Source organism: Oncorhynchus tshawytscha, linkage group LG06, assembly GCF_018296145.1.
Source record: "Oncorhynchus tshawytscha isolate Ot180627B linkage group LG06, Otsh_v2.0, whole genome shotgun sequence".
Taxonomy (NCBI): Eukaryota; Metazoa; Chordata; class Actinopteri; order Salmoniformes; family Salmonidae; genus Oncorhynchus; species Oncorhynchus tshawytscha.
Window position 1 is genome coordinate 58,792,044 of NC_056434.1, and position 20,008 is coordinate 58,812,051.

At 42.5% G+C, this 20,008-nt stretch overlaps 1 protein-coding gene across 4 annotated transcripts in view; it reads left to right on the forward strand.

Moving 5' to 3' along the window:
* The first annotated feature begins 7,044 nt into the window (after nucleotides 1-7,044).
* Nucleotides 7,045-20,008, forward strand: part of LOC112252769 (protein O-GlcNAcase) — a 31,217-nt gene continuing 18,253 nt past the window's right edge. The window contains exons 1-11 of one of the 4 annotated variants that reach the window (XM_024424340.2): nucleotides 7,052-7,167; nucleotides 7,513-7,709; nucleotides 9,146-9,197; nucleotides 9,397-9,494; nucleotides 11,807-11,937; nucleotides 15,707-15,878; nucleotides 16,121-16,219; nucleotides 16,353-16,637; nucleotides 17,407-17,565; nucleotides 17,821-17,999; nucleotides 18,284-18,538. In XM_024424340.2, the coding sequence (XP_024280108.2) occupies nucleotides 7,538-7,709; nucleotides 9,146-9,197; nucleotides 9,397-9,494; nucleotides 11,807-11,937; nucleotides 15,707-15,878; nucleotides 16,121-16,219; nucleotides 16,353-16,637; nucleotides 17,407-17,565; nucleotides 17,821-17,999; nucleotides 18,284-18,538 (1,602 nt within the window). In that variant the 5' untranslated portion in view covers nucleotides 7,052-7,167; nucleotides 7,513-7,537. Of the gene's footprint in view, nucleotides 7,710-9,145; nucleotides 9,198-9,396; nucleotides 9,495-11,806; nucleotides 11,938-15,706; nucleotides 15,879-16,120; nucleotides 16,220-16,352; nucleotides 16,638-17,406; nucleotides 17,566-17,820; nucleotides 18,000-18,283; nucleotides 18,539-20,008 lie in introns of those variants that run through there. The other 3 variants (XM_024424341.2, XM_024424339.2, XM_024424342.2) reach the window with 3 other exon arrangements.

Genomic DNA, 20,008 nt, shown 5'->3' on the forward strand with positions numbered 1-20,008 from the left:
GTGACTGAATTCAAACATGAGTTTGCTTCAGAGTGTGGTTTGATGTGGGTGTCGTGTGTTGGCAGGTGGGAAAAATTAGCCAAATTATTTTGAAGATTCGCTTTAGCCTGCTGGTGTGCAACTGTTTGTTTGACTTTGGATAGCCTATCTACGGGGCTAGTTAGGGACTGTCAATACATTTCACAATCTAAGTTATAAAAAATATTGTCTGTTGCACACCTTTTAGTTCTCATTGAATACTTTTCAATATGTTTATATACATTTCTACAATTTATTGTTGGTTTGAGCTTTTACAGTCAATGAAATGTGGAGCTACTGGAATTTTAACATTATCCCAACAACCCCATACGGATATCCAAAGTAAACCCAAATTGACCACGAGCATTAGAGATTGGGTCACATGCAGCTGCACTCCAAATTGATGATTAGACTACTTGTGTCCTGCCAGCTGTGTGCAGGAGGGGAAAAAACACTAATTTACATTGTGATGCTGTCACGACCACCAGTCTCACAAAACTCAATAAAGACTGACTTTATGACAAAAATGATCCTATTTACACTTTGTACTCAATTTTGCCAGTAGAATAAATGTTTGACTCAAATTGATGGCACATAGGCTGTTTTCTAAATGAGAAGTTGTTTTTTAGGAGCAGTTGCTCTTTAAAACATTTCCAAGCTAGCTGCTGAGAGGATATTCTCATGCGTCCTCTGCTGAAGTAGGTTATCGAGGAGGGGAGAATTACTCAGAGGGGTTTTCTCTTTTGGGCAAAAGTCTGTCCTCCCCTCCGTGACCCAGAAACCAATAAGTGGTCGAATGGTCAAGGAGGGGGGACACTTTTCACTCCACTTCGATTATAAGTGATTTTCATAACCTACTATGTTAATTATCCTAACCTGTTGCGTAAGTTCTCCTAACTTGCTACACAGTGGCGTGCGGTCGAGGAGTGTGTCAATTTGTTAGTAGGCAAATGGAAGACGGTCCTCCGCTCCTCAATATGTCCTTTTGGCGAGGAAGCACAAGTGTATCCTACCTCGGAAGAGTTTTGATATCTGCCATGCCCCCTTTGAATCAGCTGTTCTATGGTCGGAGTAGAAAAGCCTGCACACGTTTAAAAAAACGTGTGCATGCTACTTTTCCTTTGATCTATGACAGGGATTGGCAACTTCAATCCTTGGGTGCCTGATTTGGTGTCCCACTTTTTCCCCAGCCCCAGCTAACACACTTGACTCCATTCAACTAATTGTGATCTTCAGTTTGTTTTTGCTAGGGATGGGGAAAAAGTGTGACAGCACTCTGCCCCCGAGGACTGGAGTTGCCCATCCCTGATCTATAAATTGTCTTGCACAACTAACTTAGGGATGGATCGAAATTTACAGAATGGTTACCTGGAGGAAAATGGAGGAGGTTCATGCTTTTTAAATTTTAGTCCAGGGGAGGGTCATATAATTTGGTATTGATGACATTTAAATATTTCTGTGTTTTAGAATTAGTTGTTTATTAGGCTATATATCAATGATATTTAGTACAGTTTTATCTAAAAAGGATAACTTTTTTAATGTTTCACTATTTTTATTTTTCCGAAATTCACTGAAGAGGATGGTCCTCCATTTCCTCCTCTGAGGAGCCCCCACTGATCGATGTGTGCCCAATGCCGCCCCCCATCACGTGCGCCAATAGCCTATTTAGTGTGGTTCAATCAAATGATCCGTAACCTATATGCTATAGGTTACGAAGTGCATACTCGGAGAAGAACTGAGCAAAGTTATATATCTAAAAAATATATTTATTTAACTAGGCAAGTCAGTTAAGAACAAATTATTATTTACAATGACGGCCTACCAGGGAACAGTGGGTTAACTGCCTTGTTCAGTGGCAGAACGACAGATTTTTACCTTGTCAGCTCTTGGATTTGATCCAGCAACCTTTCGGTTACTGGCCCAAAACTCTAACCGCTAGGCTACCTGCCACCCCAATAAATGCTGGGATGATGTAAATAAAACTAGGCTACATTACACACCGCAATGGATATTCCAACCCTGAGCCCCGGCCTGCTCTGCTCTTGCTGATCCCAAACTTTTTTGTGTGCTGCCTAACTAATGGCTGTGCTGCGTAGGCCTGGTGTCAATTCAGGAAGAGAGTCAAAGGCTTCCGAAAATACTTTTTTATTAGGCCTAGTCCCCCAAAAATCACTATCTTCCACACGGACTAGCCTATAGCCTATGTTCTGTTCAATTGGAGAAGGAGAGCGCAAAGCTGATAAGGAGGACAAGAGGTCAACAGAGTTATTGACCTCACAATAAGCCAGATTTGAGTAATTTACATTGTGGTGCTGAAACTTGAAGCAGCAGCGGCGGCACAATCATTCGGAAATGGACAGCTCATGGTGCTGAAAGTAAGCAAATTCGAGTAGGCATAATTGACTCCAACCATCTTCCTTTTAATTAGACTTCACTAACAACAAGATGGCTTTGTTTTGTAGCATATTTGTTCCTATTTAATAAATAAGAGGTAGGCCTACCTGTTTGACAGACGAAATTAGGCTATACGCTGCTATATCCATATATTTGTCAGTCAATTCCTCCACCCTCCATGCACTCTTTAAATTACCCATCTCAATGTCAGTGAAGGGCTTTTCAGTTAGAACCAAGACTTGAATTGAAGGGTGAGACCTACCTTTTATTCAAGAAAATGTCAAAAAGCACAGTTCTACCCCTTGTTAGCTTAATGATGCACTATGCAGAAATCGTTCTGTCATTTCCTGGTTGCTAAAATTCGATATCAGTTCATGTGACAAAGCAAGTACAGAGAATCATTGTACCATTTAAACCGCTGGGAAATATATTTTCCATAACCAAAAATATTGTATTTTCAGCTGTTTGAAGCTGGTGTACAAAACCGCTGGTGTACAAAAGTAAAAGATGCAAAAAATTAACTTAAGAACGGGAAGCATAGAAATAGAGCACATAGAACAGAACTACCACTTCTTAGACTAGCTTTCAATGATAATTACATATCTATAACACACATTTCTACGTGCATTTGGCCTGGTCTCTCTTAAAGGTACATATTGGATCATATTATATAATATAATTAAGCAATAAGGCCCTCGGCGGTGTGGTATATGGCCAATAAATCATGGCTAAGGGCTGTTCTTATGCATGACGTAACTCAGATTGCCTGGATACAGCCCTTAGGTCTGATATACCACGGCTGTCAGCCAATCAGCATTCAGGGCTGAACCACCCTGTTTATAAAGTGATCTATAATTTATAGCTAAGACATATGGGGATATCTTTGTTTTGTTTCTTTGACATTCAGAGGCTGAGCTACCACCTATAGCTGAGGAGACAAAGAAATACACTTTGCGTGGGAAGTAATATAATAATGTCACGATCAATTGGTTAAGCTATTCACATTCTGTACAATAGAAGATGTTTAAACCCAGACAGCTTTTAGGGAAACACTTGTGACCTCTCGTTGGGTTATGCCACGCAAGAAGAGTTAGCCAGCAGTTAAAGCTGAAGTTTTTCTGCGTCGTAATGCCTCTGTCTGGGGTGGAAAGTTAGGCATAACATTTGTAAGTACAATGCTCAGATTCCTATTTACGTCTCAGATTTAATTATTTGCAAACAGGGACAGTTTTGTTGCAAACAAGACACACTGATTGGGCATTGGAGAAATGTGATAAGGTGAACACAGGCCTATTTCTTTGTCCATTCTTAGCCTGTAATTTCGGTTAAGAAATATTCTGCTAAAATTATGTAGAATTGCATCAAATGTTTATTAAAGGCAATTTTTTCTCGGATCTGCAAATGCGATGATAGATTCATGCGATGCTTTTACTATAAAGGACATCTTTCCACCCCTGCTCTTGTCCACGGTGATCTGCGAACCCACAACTTTCTGGCCCGCTGCCCAGTGTGCTAACAAAATTCCTGCGTTGCCATGTAATGCTTACAAGATTAATAACAGTTTCTAAAACTACATATCTAAGTCTCTGGTCTATCTACAAAGTGAGGGTAAACAGTAGTATGTTCTCTGCTACCCACTTTGTTTTCATTATTGTTTTTGGTTTAGGGGGAGGGGGGTTAGGAAAAATAGATGTTACTGAAGGGAGGGGCATCCATTTTCATTTCAGAGGTCCCATTTTCTCTATGTAACCCGTATTTATTATAAATAACGTTCACCCCCCAGGTTTGGCTACTAACGAATTGACACCAAAGATGGTGGATAAATGAAAGCCGTTTACCTTTTTTTTACCTTTATTTAACTAGGCAGGTCAGTTAAAGAACAAATTCTTATTTTCAATGACAGCGGGTTAACTGCCTGTTCAGGGGCAGAACGACAGATTTGTACCTTGTCAGCTGGGGGATTTGAACTTGCAACCTTTTGGTTACTGGTCCAACGCTCTAACCACTAGGCTACCCTGCCACCTCGAGGCTTTGAAAAATGTATGTACGGGGTGGCTCTCTCATAGAAACCAATGCAATAGCAGCTGGGTCTGGTCTGCTAAGTTCATTGACTTTCGTTGTACCAGGGGGAAAAAAGCCAGAGGTGTCTCACGTGCTCTTCCGTCTCTGCGGACACACTCGACCACTTATCTGTTCCCGGGCCACGGAGGACGATGGAAGAATGGAGGAGAGGACGGACCTTTGCCCAATTGAGATCAAATCAAATTGTATTTTTCACATGCGCCGAATCCTTACAGTGAAATGCTTACTTACAAGCCCTTAACCAACAATGCAGTTTAAAGAAAAATACGTGTTAAATAAAAAATTGAAATAACAAATAATTAAAGAGCAGCAGTAAAAGGTCTTCTTCTAAGGTCTTCGAAAGCCAAGTTAACAAACAGATCACGACCATTTCGAATTCCACCGTACCTTCTCCGCTATGCAATCTGGCTTCCGAGCTGGTCATGGCTGCGCCTCAGCCACGCTCAAAGTCCTAAATGATATCATAACTACCATCGATAAGAGACAATACTGTGCAGCCGTATTCATCGACCTGGGCAAGGGTTTCGACTCTGTCAATCACCACATTTTAATCGGCAGACTCAACAGCCTTGGTTTCTCAAATGACTGCCTCGTCTGGTTCACCAACTACTTCTCTGATAGAGTTCAGTGTGTCAAATCGGACGGCCTGTTGTCCGGACCTCTGGCAGTCTCTATGGGGGTTCAATTCTCGGACCGACTCTCTTCTCTGTATACATCAATGATGTCGCTCTTGCTGCTGGTGATTCTCTGATCCACCTCTACTCAGACAACACCATTCTGTACACTTCTGGCCCTTCTCTGGACACTGTGCTAACTAACCTCCAGACAAGCTTCAATGCCATACAACTCTCCTTCCTTGGCCTCGAACTGCTCTTAAATGCAAGTAAAACTAAATGCATGATCTTCAACCGATCGCTGCCCACACCTGCCCGCCGGTCCAGCATCACTACTCTGGACGGTTCTGACCTAGAATATTTGGACAACTACAAATATCTAGGTGTCTGGTTAGACTGTAAACTCTCCTTTCCAGACCCACATTAAGCATCTCCAATCCAAAATTAAATCTAGAATCGGCTTCCTATTTCGCAACAAAGCATCCTTCACTCATGCTGCCAAACATACCCTCGTAAAACTGACTATCCTACCGATCCTCGACTTCGGCGATGTCATTTACAAAATAGACTCCAACACTCTACTCAACAAATTGGATGCAGTCTATCACACAGTGCAATCCATTTTATCACCAAAGCCCCACATACTACCCACCACTGCGACCTGTACGCTCTCGTTGGCTTGCCCTCGCTTCATACTCGTCGCCAATGACTGGAATGAACTGCAAAAATCGTTGAAGCCTCTTATCTCCCTCACTAACTTCAAGCACCAGCACACAGATCATTGCACCTGTACATAGCCCATCCAACTACCTCATCCCCATACTGTATTTATTTATTTAGCTCCTTTGCACCCCAGTATCTCTACTTGCACATTCATCTTCTGCACATCTATCACTCCAGTGTTTAATTGCTATATCGTAATGACCTCGCCACTATGGCCTATTTTATTGCCTTACCTCATTGCACACACGTATATATACTTTTTCCCCCACTGTATTATTGACTGTATGTTTGTTTATTCCATGTGTAACTCTGTGTTGTTGCATGTGTTGAACTGCTTTGCTTTATCTTGGCCAGGTCGCAGTTGTAAATGAGAACTTGTTCTCAACTAGCCTACCTGGTTAAATAAAGGTGAAATAAAAAACATTTGAACTATTAGCAAGCGGGCAGGTCTCCATTGCCAATAATAGCAAAGTAGGCATTGTGACGTTGAACAGTAACCTGGGAATAGAACGTTGAGTTGTGGTGAGGGTGAGTTGGTGCCACGGTGCTCAATAGAACTAAGAGGAGCTGGCAGGGTGAAAAATGCCTTCAAGACTATGGCAGGCAGCTGGGACATATGGTGCTATTATGAAACTGGGCTCCATGGCAGATGCAGTGAACTCGTTTTTATCAGAACAAAAACATTGTTAAAAATGTCATATGTCCAGCCTACCACAGGTACATTCAGATCGACGTCGTAGAGGTTGGTTTTCAAAAGATTGTTTGTTGTAAAAACTACCTCCAATTATTGCCTCCCGCCACTAGCATGCGCTAGCGTCGCGCGAATGTTTCCAGAAATAGAAACACATTTATTTTCTTTCTTTATTATTATTATTTTTAACAACAAATCAATACAGAAAGTACATGAGGGAACACAAGTATATATAGATTATATACAATGGACAATCGAGCTAGGGGGTACAATATCACATTACAATTACACAAGGACCTTAAGGGACATACATGCACTTATAATTCTAACAGCTTTTTTGTTAGGAGAGTATTTAATTGTCTTAAAATACAGTTCAATTTCTTTTTGTAGAATATGACAATGTGTGTTGTGTATATGAAATTTGGCCAAAAGAATAGAAACACAAATGGCATGTAACTCGCCGCGAGCCACTGATGTTCCAAGGCGAATAGTGTTTTGCCACTGTCTGGTGGCGACTAGTTTGATCCAGTCTCCTGAACATGCGCAGTCGGTGTAAACAGGAAGAATCTGCGGAAACTAGGGCTAATCTAAAAAGACGAGTCGAGATATTCACAGGAACAAATATATACTTTATTAATCGTAAATGTATGTTTTTTGTTGCGCACAAGTATGTCAACAGATATACAATATGACATAATATTATTCTAAATTAAGTATTTTTTGCACAGCGGAAGGCAGAATTGCTAGCAACGTTAGCCAACGCTACCTATTCATATTTTGACAGATTCTTAACTGAAGCTAGCTGACATCTAGCTGTCGTTTCGTTTTACTAGAAACGTGTTTGCGTGAATCTAATTTGAACAGACAAGCCGAGCAATATTTGTTGTGTTCTGCGGCCTGTGAGCATATCCTCCAATTCCTCGCTATCACCGGAGTTTCAAGATCTTGTTCAAACATATTGTTTTCTCTCTCAACCCTGTCTGGTGCTAGCTACGAGAACAGACCGTCTGTAGAAATGGTTCAGAAAGACAAGCCGGTGGTGGATACGTCTCAAGCGGAGACTGAAACGAGCCCATGTTCGGGGCCATCTAAGGCTGGTTCCGAAGCATCTGGCCTCGTGGAAGAACCGATAAACATAGAGGTGGAGCTGTCGGGCCGCAGGAAATTCATCAGTGGAGTCGTGGAGGGTGAGCAGAACATATAACGTTATTGATAAATGACGTTGTTTTGTTATAGGTCCTGTCTTTGATGCATACAGGATTTGCAGACTAGTCAGATGAGAGTGGCAGACTCATTTGCCAGCTAACTATTACTTTTACAGCTGAGCTTGATACGTTTTAGAGAATAATTGTGATTATTCAGGACAACGTGTCATTAACTCTGTATTGTACTATTAACAATTGTTCAATTTCGATGACCCATCTGTATTACCTGTACATAGCCCACCTATAATTTAGCCCAAACAACTACCTCTTTCCCAACTGTATTTCATTTTAATTTATTTATTTATTTTGCTCCTTTGCACCCCATTATTTTTATTTCTACTTTGCACATTCTTCCATTGCAAAACTACCATTCCAGTGTTTTACTTGCTATATTGTATTTACTTTGCCACCATGGCCTTTTTTGCCTTTACCTCCCTTCTCACCTCATTTGCTCACATTGTATATAGACTTGTTTATACTGTATTATTGACTGTATGTTTGTTTTACTCCATGTGTAACTCTGTGTCGTTGTATCTGTCGAACTGCTTTGCTTTATGTTGGCCAGGTCGCAATTGTAAATGAGAACTTGTTCTCAACTTGCCTACCTGGTTAAATAAAGGTAAAATAAATAAATAAAAATAAATTATGGATGTCGTTATGTTTAAACCGATCAGCATAGCTGAATTCTATGTGGGGCAGAAATGAGCGTTTGAATCAGGAAAGACTCCTCTCACAAGCATGTCAATGGCACACTCCCATAAAACCTGAGACGTCTGTGGCATTGTGTTGTGACAAAACAGCACACTTTAGCATGGCCTTTTGTTGTCTCCACCTGTGTAGTGGTCATGCTGTTTAATCAGCTTCTTCATATGCCACACCTTTCTGGTTGATGGATTATCTTGGCAAAGGATAAATGCTCACGTACAGGGATGTGTCTCAAATTCTGTGAACAAATTTGTTTGCATTTTTTGTGCATATAGAACATTTCTGGGATTTTTTATTTCAGCACATAAAACATGGGACCAACACTTTACAGGTTGCATTTATATTTTTGTTGAGTATATAATTGTAAACTTTTCAAAGCGCCGGTAGTTACTTCAGATTTCTATCACCTGAATCATGTGCACTAGATACAAATACATGCATACTTGCTGAGCTCGTGCACGTGTTGACATGGTTCTGCGCATGCTTCCGGTGAACGCATTACCAGCGCTTTGAAAAGTTGATGTAATAATACTTTCCTGTGGATATATTGTCTCACATTGCTACCTCCAAAAGGACCAACGGAACTGTCTTCATGGCAAACGCGTGGCAGCTGAACGTACAAAGCCAGGGTAATAGATGGGGGTGGATGTCTGCAGACCTGAAATGTTTGCTATGTGTGTTAAAACTGACTGTTTGACTTTTGTTTTCAACAGGCTTCTACGGCCGGCCATGGACAATGGAACAAAGGAAAGAGCTGTTCAGGAGGTAATATAATGGCTGTGTACAGCAGGCTGGCGTATGGTGTTGACTAGTGCTCTATCATAATGGAATCGGTGAATGTACAGTAATTTTTAATGTCATTGGAAATGTTTTCAATGAACGTTGTCAATATGTTCTGTGATAAACAAAGCAAACCGTGTCACACAAAGTCTGTGTTAATCACAATATGTGTTGTGTTCCCCAGACAGCAGAAATGGGGCTTGAACACATACCTCTACGCTCCTAAAGATGACTACAAGCACAGGATGTTCTGGAGAGAGATGTACTCAGTAGAAGAAGCAGGTGAGCTTGTCTCATCATGGCCATGGGTTGAAATGATTCCTGTCACATATACCTACATATAAACGTGCACAGGTGTTGCTGTTTGTGCTTGTTGCACTAGATTTATTTTGGAATGAATGAGCTTACTCTGAAATGCATCAGCATTAAAGGGAAGGTTGCACAATATATTTTCACAAATCTAGCAACTTAGATTGATATCCCATCAAAACAGTCTTTACGCAAAAGTGTATTTTAACAATAATATACTCATATACCAAAAATACATGGCAGCTTTGACGCCATGAGAAGAACTGGTAGGGGTGGCCGTGCACTGTTTACCTGCATTCATTTTGATCAAAATGCGCTAGATGGGAAGACAGTCCTACCTCTTCGGGCAGACTAACAACAGTGGAAGAGTAGATTCAACATGAAGCTGATGCTAAGAAACCGCTCTTTGGCCACACTCAATGTAGGCTCCAAGTCCACTGACACCACCTGTGTTACTTACAGCACCACGGTGGGCGGTTTCGATGCTGGATGTGAATCGAGTAAGTAGGTACTAAAGTGCCAAAAGAGTTTTGGCATGTTACGTTGTGAGAAGATGATGATAGCAAGCTAGCTAAGTGCACCGGGCCATGCAAAACTAACTTGCCTCACACGGATCTAGCGTGGGGTTTTGGGATGGAATAAGCTAGCTACAACAACAATTCCAACAGAATTTCTGCCCTGCTAAAGCTGCCCAGTCATCTGTAAGTGCTGTTTTTCTGAAGTATAATCGTCTAAGCGCAACGAAGGCTCGGCCGCAAATTGGTAGGCCACACAGGAACGGGACCGCAAAAGTGCTTAGGACGTAAAAATTGTCTGTCCTTGGTTGCAACACACACTACCGCGTTCCAAGCTGCCTCTGGAAGCAACATCAGCACAAGAACTGTTCGGGAGCTTCATGAAATGGATTTTCATGGCCGAGCAGCCGCACATAAGCCTAAGATCACCAAGCGCAATGCTAAGCATTGGCTGGAGGGGGTGTAAAGCAGGCAAGGAGGGCATTAATCAGACAGGCAACAAAGAGACCAAAGATAACCCTGAAGGAGCTGCAAAGCTCCACAGTGGAGATTGCAGTATCTGTCCATAGGACCACTTTAAGCCGTACACTCCACTGAAATGGGCTTCACGGAAGAGTGACCCGAAAAAAGCCATTGCTTAAAGAAAAAAAATAAGCAAACACGTTTGGTGTTCGCCAAAAGGCATGTGGGAGACTCCCCAAACATATGGAAGAAGGTACTCTGGTCAGATTAAAATTGAGCTTTTTGGCCATCAAGGAAAAAGCTATGTCTGGCGCAAACCCAACACCTCTTATCACCCCGAACACCATCCCCACAGTGAAGCATGGTGGTGGCAGCATCATGCTGTGCGGATGTTTTTCATCATTAGGACTGTGAAACTGGTCAGAATTGAAGGAATGATGGATGGAGCTAAATACAGGGAAATTCTTGAGGGAAACCTGTTTGTCTTCCAGAGATTTGAGACTGGGATGGAGGTTCACCTTCCAGCAGGACAATGATTGTTTAACACTTTTTTGGTTACTACATGATTCCATATGTGTTATTTCATAATACAATGTAGAAAATAGTAAAAAATTAAGAAAAAGCCTTGACTTAGTTGGCATGTCAACTTTTGACTGGGTGTGTGTGTATATTTATCATAGAATTTTTTGCTGATACAGAATTAAGAAAAACACAGGATATGATCGGATGATAAGTTGGCTTTATTCATAGTGCAAAATCTATTTTTCTAAAACAGCCGGAGGACTAGGTATGATGTTGGTCTTCACTGTCTTATGTGGACAATTGCTTCACTCCTGCTGATATTCACTCGTTTGTCCTTCTCTTGACGTCACTTTTCCGAACGCTTTCCATCACGACTTCAGTCAAATTCAGATTAAGTATACATTTCTCCCAAAATACAAAGGTGAAGTGATATGTCATTTTGGGACTTTTATTTGGATGAAACAAATCAGAATGTTTTTAACAGTAAACTAATTCTGCAATCTTCGCTTACATTTTTTTTAAAGGGAATTAAGTTGCCTCCTTGAACATTCTCATAGCATTTCAGTTTTACATTTCTAGGTCTGAGCATCCCTTCAGCAATTCATAACATATTTTAAATATTAGTTATAATACAGCTATGCAATAAACAAACTGTCTCACATATTTCACATCAATACAAAGTGTGTGCGAGTGAGTGGCACGTTGAATAGTAAAATTTAAAAAGACATTGCTGTGAAATAGTTGTGAAATAGTATCTATAACAACTAATGCATCTCTCTCTCATAGAACAGCTGATTACCCTGATCAGTGCTGCAAAGGAGTATGGGATTGAGTTCATCTATGCCATCTCCCCGGGCCTCGACATCACCTTCTCTAACCAGAAAGAAGTGTCCACACTCAAAAGGAAACTCGACCAGGTAACAAAAATGCATCCCAAGGCCTCCCGGGTGGCGCAGTGGTCTAGGGCACTGCATCGCAGTGCTAGCTGTGCCAGCAGAGACTCTGGGTTCGAGCCCGGGCTCTATCACAGCCGACCTGGAGTGCCATGGGGCGACGCACAATTGGCCCTGTGGCGGGCCAGGTGCAGTGCACGCTAACCAGGTCGCCAGGTGCACGGTGTTTCCTCCGACACATTGGTGCGGCTGGCTTCCGGGTTGGACATGCGCTGTGTTAAGAAGCAGTACGGGTTGTGTTTCAGAGGACGCATGGCTTTTGACCTTCGTCTCTCCCGAGCCTGTACGGGAGTTGTAGCGATGAGACAAGATAGTAACTACTAACAATTGGATACCATGAAATTGGGGAGAAAGGAGGTTAAAAAAATAAATAATAATCACATTTTAAAAAATGCATCCCTCCTTCCCTTTCAGACAATGCACTAATGCTAATAACGATAATCTTTCATCATCTATTCATCGTCTATAGTCTTACATCCTTGACTGAGTACATAGCCCCTCTAGTAATTTAATATGATAGACTATGTTATAAACCTTCCAAGTTCCATAAAGGGATGACAATTCCAGCCACATTGGTCAGAGAGAAATTCTAACCAGTTTAAATTGTAATGAATGGCTGTAGAGGTATAATGATTTTACCTACTTACAAGTCCCTAACCAACAATGGAGTTCAAGAAATAGTGTTAAGAAAACATTTACTAAATAATGAGGCAAAATGAAGGGGGTACCAAGTCAATGTGTAGGGGTATAGGTTAGTCAAGGTAATTTGTATGTGTAGGTAGAGGTAAAGTGCTATGCATAGATAATAAACAGAGAGTAGTAGCAGTGTAAAAGCAAAGGGGGGGGGGCTCCAATGTAAATAGTCCGGGTGTCCAAATGATTAATTGTTCAGCAGTCTTATAGCTATATATGTCCTGGATGGCAGGAAGCTTGGCCCCAGTGATGTATGCTCCAGCAGGTGTATCTCACTGATCATCCCTAAAGCCAAAACCTAATTTGGCCGCCTTTCCTTCCAGTTCTCTGCTGCCTGCGACTGGAACGAACTGCAAAAATCTCGGAAGTTGGAGACTTTTATCTCCTGCACCAATTTTAAACATCTGCTATCTGAGCAGCTAACCGATCGCTGCAGCTGTACATAGTCCATCGCTATATAGCCCACCCAATTTACCTACCTCATCCCCGTACTGTTTTTATTTTATTTACTTTTGCACACCAGTATCTCTACCTGTACATGTTCATCTGATCATTTATCACTCCAGTGTTAATCTGCTAAATTGTAATTATTCACTCCTATGGCCTATTTATTACCTACCTCCTCATGCCTTTTGCACACAATGTATATAGATTATTTTTTCCTACTATGTTATTGGCTTGTTTGTTGTTTACTCCATGTGTAACTCTGTGTTGTCTGTTCACACTGCTATGCTTTATCTTGGCTAGGTCGCAGTTGCAAATGAGAGCTTGTTCTCAACTAGCCTACCTACTACCCTCTGTAGTACCTTACTGTCGGATGCCAAGTAGTGCCATACCAGGCGGTGATGCAACCGGTCAGGATGCTCTTGATGGTGCAGCTGTATAACTAACTTTTTGAGGATCTGGGGACCCATGCCAAATCTTTTCAGTCTCCTGAGGGGGAAAAGCTGTTGTCGTGCCCTCTTCACGACTGTCTTGGTGTGTTTGGACCATGATAGTTTGTTGGGGATGTGGACACCAAGGAACTTATCTCTCGACCAAATCCTACAGCCCCGTCAATGTTAATGGGAGTCTGTTCGACCCTCTTCCTGTAGTCCACGATCATCTCCTTTGTCTTGCTCGCATTGAGGGAGAGGTTGTTGTCCTGGCACTGCCAGGTCTCTGACCTCCTTCCTATAGGCTGTCTCATTGTTGTCTATGATCAGGCCTATCACTGTTGTCCTCAGCAAACTTAATGATGGTGTTGGAGTCGTGCTTAGCCACGGAGTCGTGGGTGAGCAGGGAGTGCAGGAGGGGACTAAGCACGCACCCCTGAGGGGCCCCGGTTTTGAGGATCAGCGTGGCAGATGTGTTGTTGTCTACCCTTACCACCTGGGGGCGGCCCGTCAGGAAGTCCAGGATCCAGTTGCAGAGGGAGGTGTTTAGTCCCAGGGTCCTTACCTTAGTAATGAGCTTTGTGGGTGCTATGGTGTTGAATGCTGAGCCTTGGTCAATGAACAGAATTCTCACGTAGGTGTTTCTTTTGTCCAGGTGTGAAAGGGCAGTGTGGAGTGCAAGAGAGATTGCATCATCTGTGGATCTGTTGGGGCGGTATGCGAATTGGAGTGGGTCTGGGGTTTCTGGGATGATGGTGTTGATGTGAGCCATGACCAGCCTTTCAACGCACTTCATGGCTTCCGACGTGAGTGCTACTGGGCGGTAGTCATTCTGGCAGGTTACCTTCGCATTCTTGCGCACAGGGACTATGGTGGTCTGCTTGAAACATCTAGGTTTACAGACTCAGTCAGGGAGCGGTTGAAAATATCAGTGAAGGCACTTGCCAGTTGGTCTGCGCATGTTCTGAGTACACTCCCTGGTAATCAGTCTGGTCTGCAGCCTTGTGAATGTTGACCTGTTTAAAGGTCTTGCTTACATCGGCTACGGAGAGTGTGATCACTCAGTTGTCCGCAACAGCTGGTGCTCTCATGCATGCTTCAGTGTTGCTTGCCCCGAAGCGAGCATAGAAGGCATTTAGCTTGTCTGGTAGGCTTGCGTCACTGGGCAGCTCGCGGCTGGTTTTCCCTTTTGATTCAATTTTAGTTCTGTATTGACACTTTGCTTGGTTGTTTGTTGAACTGAGGGAATTGTAGGATTTCTAATAAGTGTCCGGTTAGTGTCCCGCTCCCTGAAAGCGGCAATTCTAGCCTTTTTCTCAGTGCAGATGTTGCCTGTAATCTATGGCTTCTGGTTGGGATATGTACTTATGGTCACTGTGGTGACGACTTCGTCAATACACTTACTGATAAAGCCGGTGACTGAGGAGCTAAAATCCTCAATCCCATTGGATGAATTCCGGAACATATTCCAGTCTGTTCTAGCAAAAACAGTACCCGACCTTCTCCCTCTGTATCTCCGCATTTTCTTCACGCTAATGACAGAGATTTGGGCCTGGTCTCCGGAAAGAAGTATATCCTTCGCGTAGGACTCAGTAACTTTATGTACAAATAAGTTACAAACAATGCGGAAAAAACTAACAAATTAGAAAAGATGGTTAGGAACCTGTAAAACAGCAGCCTGCGGCGTAATATATAATTATCAATACAGGTTTTATAGCACATTTTATGTATATATTGCCTCTAAAATATGTTAACCAATCATACATTTCTACATTTGAGTTTTCTTGGAAAGAGGTGAGTGCAAATGTACAACTTGTCAAAGTCCTGTCATCAACTGATTTTGTCCAGTTTTTGGTTTGTTTGAGTGGAATGTTAGCATATTGGCAGTTAATTAGAAACATTTTTTGAATTATTTCAACTGACTGGCTAGCTAGCTAACAAACATACAGTGCAAATATATTCATTATTTTACACTATCTTATCACAGCACTGGCAAACCATGATTGACCCACTCCTTAACCAAAAATGTCTGACCTTTTTATATCATCATACGGTTCATGTCCATTCTAATTCCTAATTCTATGGCCTCTACATCCTTGACTGTCTGCACTTACTGATTTACTGGAGTCTTAACACATCGTCTCATAATTAATACTCTCGCTCAGGTGACTCACTTTGGCTGCAAGTCATTTGCCTTACTGTTTGACGACATTGACCACAACATGTGCCCCGCCGACAAGGAAGTGTTCAGCTCCTTCGCCCATGCCCAGGTGTCCATCACCAATGAGATCTTCCAGTACCTGGGAGAGCCTGAGACCTTTCTCTTCTGCCCCACAGGTAACACACACACACACACACACACACACAAGCATTTCTTAGTTTATATGGTATCTCCCGGTTTCCCTCCTTTTCGGGATGTTTTCTTCAGTTTTGTGCCTACTGAACACGACCCTGGATAACCTGTATCTGTGTATCGACGTGCCCTGTGTTTATGTATGTAACTGAAATTTGGTCCGGATTCATAGTTGATGGAAGATATAGATTCTATGTATGTTTTTCTTTGTGTCTTACTAAACCAGAGTACTGTGGAACGTTCTGCTACCCCAATGTTGCCCAGTCCCCCTACCTGCACACAGTGGGAGAGAAGCTGCTACCTGGCATTGAAGTGCTGTGGACAGGTACAGTAGATCCGAACAAATTCAAATTCCACATGTTTTGGCACTCATTAGATTAACCTTAAACACCAACAGATCTTGTAACATACTTTATAACTTTTATGACTCCTAGATGTATCTGAAATTATGTTTCCAGGTCCTAAGGTGGTATCGAAAGACATCACAGTGGAATCAATAGAGGAGGTCTCTAAGATCCTGAAGAGAGCTCCGGTAATCTGGGACAACATCCATGCCAACGACTACGACCAGAAGCGTCTGTTCCTGGGGCCGTACAAGGGGCGCTCCACGGAGCTCATCCCCCGCCTAAAGGGGGTTCTCACCAACCCCAACTGTGAGTTCGAGTCCAACTTTGTAGCCATCCACACCCTGGCCACCTGGTACAAGTCCAACATGAACGGAGTGCGCAAGGATGTCGCCATGAGTAAGTCTGATTTAGACTTTAGTTTTAATCCCACAATAGATTGAATTTGTCCGTTCTGGCACTCTCGGGTACAGTGAAATTAGTCTGACTGGGATGGACTTTATTTATTTATTCACTTTAATAGATGTATTTTTTTCAGCGACATTATGTTCTGCAATTTGCCAGATTTAACCTAAAAGGCAAACGTCTTAAAGCAGGGTTGTACAGCTTTGGTCCTCAAGGACTGCTGTGTGTGTTGGTTTTTTATTGTTGTCCTGAACTGGTGTGTTATTAACAATTAATGACAATAATTGATCGATGAAGCGCCACAGAGAAACCAAGAGTAGTAGGATAGAAGTAACCCTTGTAATCACCCCGGTCTTAAAGGTGTAGGGTCTTTTAGCACTTTTATGCATGGTTAATCCACGTGTCTATTTGGAGGCCAAGTGAATGTTTGTTTTGGTGTTTATAGAGTAGAGTAGGGTCACAGAATGGCTGTCCCCAAGTCTCATGTCTGTAGGTTTTTAGAATGACACAAAAAGATATGTTCTCGAAAGAGCACAGCATTCTGTCCGTTCAGATTACATGGCTTTCAGTTCCATCCAGTCACATGAGTGGTTTCTCCAATAGAGGAAGGGAAGGAGGCACTTTCACAGTATTCAAACCGGCCTGTACATTGCACCTTCTTATGGTATCTGTATCTATCCCTGTCCTTCCTTCCCCTTCTCTCCCTTCCTCCCTCTCTCTCCCTTCCTCCCTCTCTCTCCATCCTCCTCTATCCCTCTCTCAGCGGATGGAGAGGACAGTACTGTGTCTATCCAGATCAAGCTGGAAAATGAGGGCAGTGATGAGGAGTTGGAGACGGACATGTTGTACAGCCCTCAGCTCGCCCTGAAACTGGCCCTCACAGAGTGGCTGGGGGAGTTTTTAGTGCCTCACCAGTACAACAGTAAGCACCGTGACCTACCTATCATCTCGCATATAACACCTGTGTATGTATTTCCGTTGCCTTACTTCATACTGTATCATTTGGAGCAATGTTAAATGTCTCTCAAATCCACCACTGAATTTTAAACACTCGTCAATCATCCATTAAAGCTAGACATGATATATTTTTCATAGTATGTTGATATTTGTTATTTAAGCCTTTATATATTTGTTGTGTATAGCATGTTGACATTCTCTGTTCTCGTCTCCTCTCCAGGTCGCCAGGTAACCCATAGCGGAGCTAAGAGTTCAGCTATTAACGTGTCATCACTAGGCGCCTCCTCCCTCTGCGCTGGTACTACAGTCACTACAGTGTTCCGACAGCCCATCATGGCCCCCACAGGTGCCCCCGACCCCAATAACCACCCCATGGCCAAGAGTCTGCAACAACAAGAGGTGGGGTAGTTAGTTACCGATTTAACTTAGATTATTTTAGATCATTTTAATATTAGATAGATCGTACGTAAAGTATGCAATGCACATCCAATGGCTTTGAGCTCATTTCCCTTGTTTGTCTGTGTTGTCACTGAAGTCTCACATTAGTCTACATATGACAACAAAAAAAACGGATTTTCATTACAACCGATCGACAATAAACACGCAATAGAATGAAAAGATCCCCGTGGGATCACGGAGATAGTGAGGCGATAACTTGTTTCCCAAACACTTCTGTTGTTCAGGTGGATGTTGAGAAGAAGGAGTCTGATGAAGAGCCCATGGAGATGGTTGTGGAGAAACCATATGAGACTGAGCCAGAGCCAGATCCTGTAGCGGAGGCTGAAACTGAGACCAAGAACAGCCTGGTCCTTTTAGACAAGATGGTGGAGGATCTGAAGCCCATGGACACAGACCGGGAGGTCCTAGTTCCTGATTCCAAGTCTCCAGAGGAGGACATTGACATGGCCCCCATGCAGACAGACGAACAGCTCAAACAGGTAAGATGTTTGTGTGTGTCTCAGACCTGGGTTCGTATACGTGTGTATTTGATTGATTATTTGTTATTCTTATGTTCTGTGTATTTTAATATTTTCAATTATTATTTTCAAATAATGTGGCCCTAATCAACTACTTCTATTGGAATTTGAAAAGTATTTAAGTGTTTTCAAAACAATAAATAATCTATTTATTTCCAAATCCATTATGGGAGTAGTGTTGTCACGACACCAACATTTTACTAACGATACCACGGAGGGGGGAAAAAAAGTTCTGCGCATGTGCTATGCAAAAATCTGTCACTGAAATTCACACTTCTACTCAATTCAACACATTTTAATTTAACTTCACATGGTTCAGTGTGTAATACAATGCTGCGTATAATGGCATATTTGCGAAGGCCTACCTATGATTTGGTTGGAGGAATGGGAGGAAGGGATATACAGTGCCTTTGGAAAGTATTCAGACCTCTTGACTTTTTCCACATTTTATTAGGTTACAGCCTTACTTTAAAATTGATTTACATTTGTTTTTTTTCCCCTCATCAATCTACACACAATATACATGTTTGCTAATTTTAAAAAGATATCACATTTACATAAGTATTCAGACCCTTTACTCAGTATTTTCTTCAAGCACCTTTGGCAGCGATTACAGCCACAAGTCTTCATGGTTAAGACACTACATGCTTGGCACACCTGTATTTGGGGAGTTTCTCCCATTCTTCTCTGCAGATCCTCTCAAGCTCTGTCAGGTTGGATGAGGACTGTCGCTGCACAGCTATTTTCAGGTCTCTCCAGAGATGTTTGATCGGGTTCAAGTCCGGGCTCTGGCTGGGCCACTCAAGGACATTCAGAGAAACCACTCCTGCATTGTCTTGGCTGTGTGCTTGGGGTTGTTGTCCTGTTGGAAGGTGAACCTTCACCCCCAGTCTGAGATCCTGAGTGCTCTGTAGCAGGTTTTCATCAAGGATCTCTCAGCACTTTTCTCCGTTCCTCTTTGCCTCGATCCTGACTAGTATCCCCACAACATGATACTGCCACCACCATGCTTCACCGTAGGGATGGTGCCAGGTTTCCTCCAGACGTGACGCTTGGCATTCAGGCCAAAGAGTTGAATATTAGTTTCATCAGACCAGAGAATCTTGTTTCTCATTGTCTGAGAGTCCTTTAGGTGCTTTTTGGCAAACTCCAAGCGGGCTGTCATGTGCTTTGTACTGAGGAGTTGCTTCCGTCTGGCTACTCTACCTGAAGGCCATAAAGGCCTGATTGGCAGAGTGCTGCAGAGATTGCTTCTGGATGGTTCTCCCATCTCCACAGAGGAACTCTGGAGCTCTGTCAGAGTGACCATCGCATTCTTGGTCACCTCCCTGACCAAAGCCTTTCTCCCCCGATTGTTCAGTTTGGCCGGGCAGCCGCTCTTGGAAGAGTCTTGGTGGTTGCAAACTTCTACCATTTAAGAATGATGGAGGC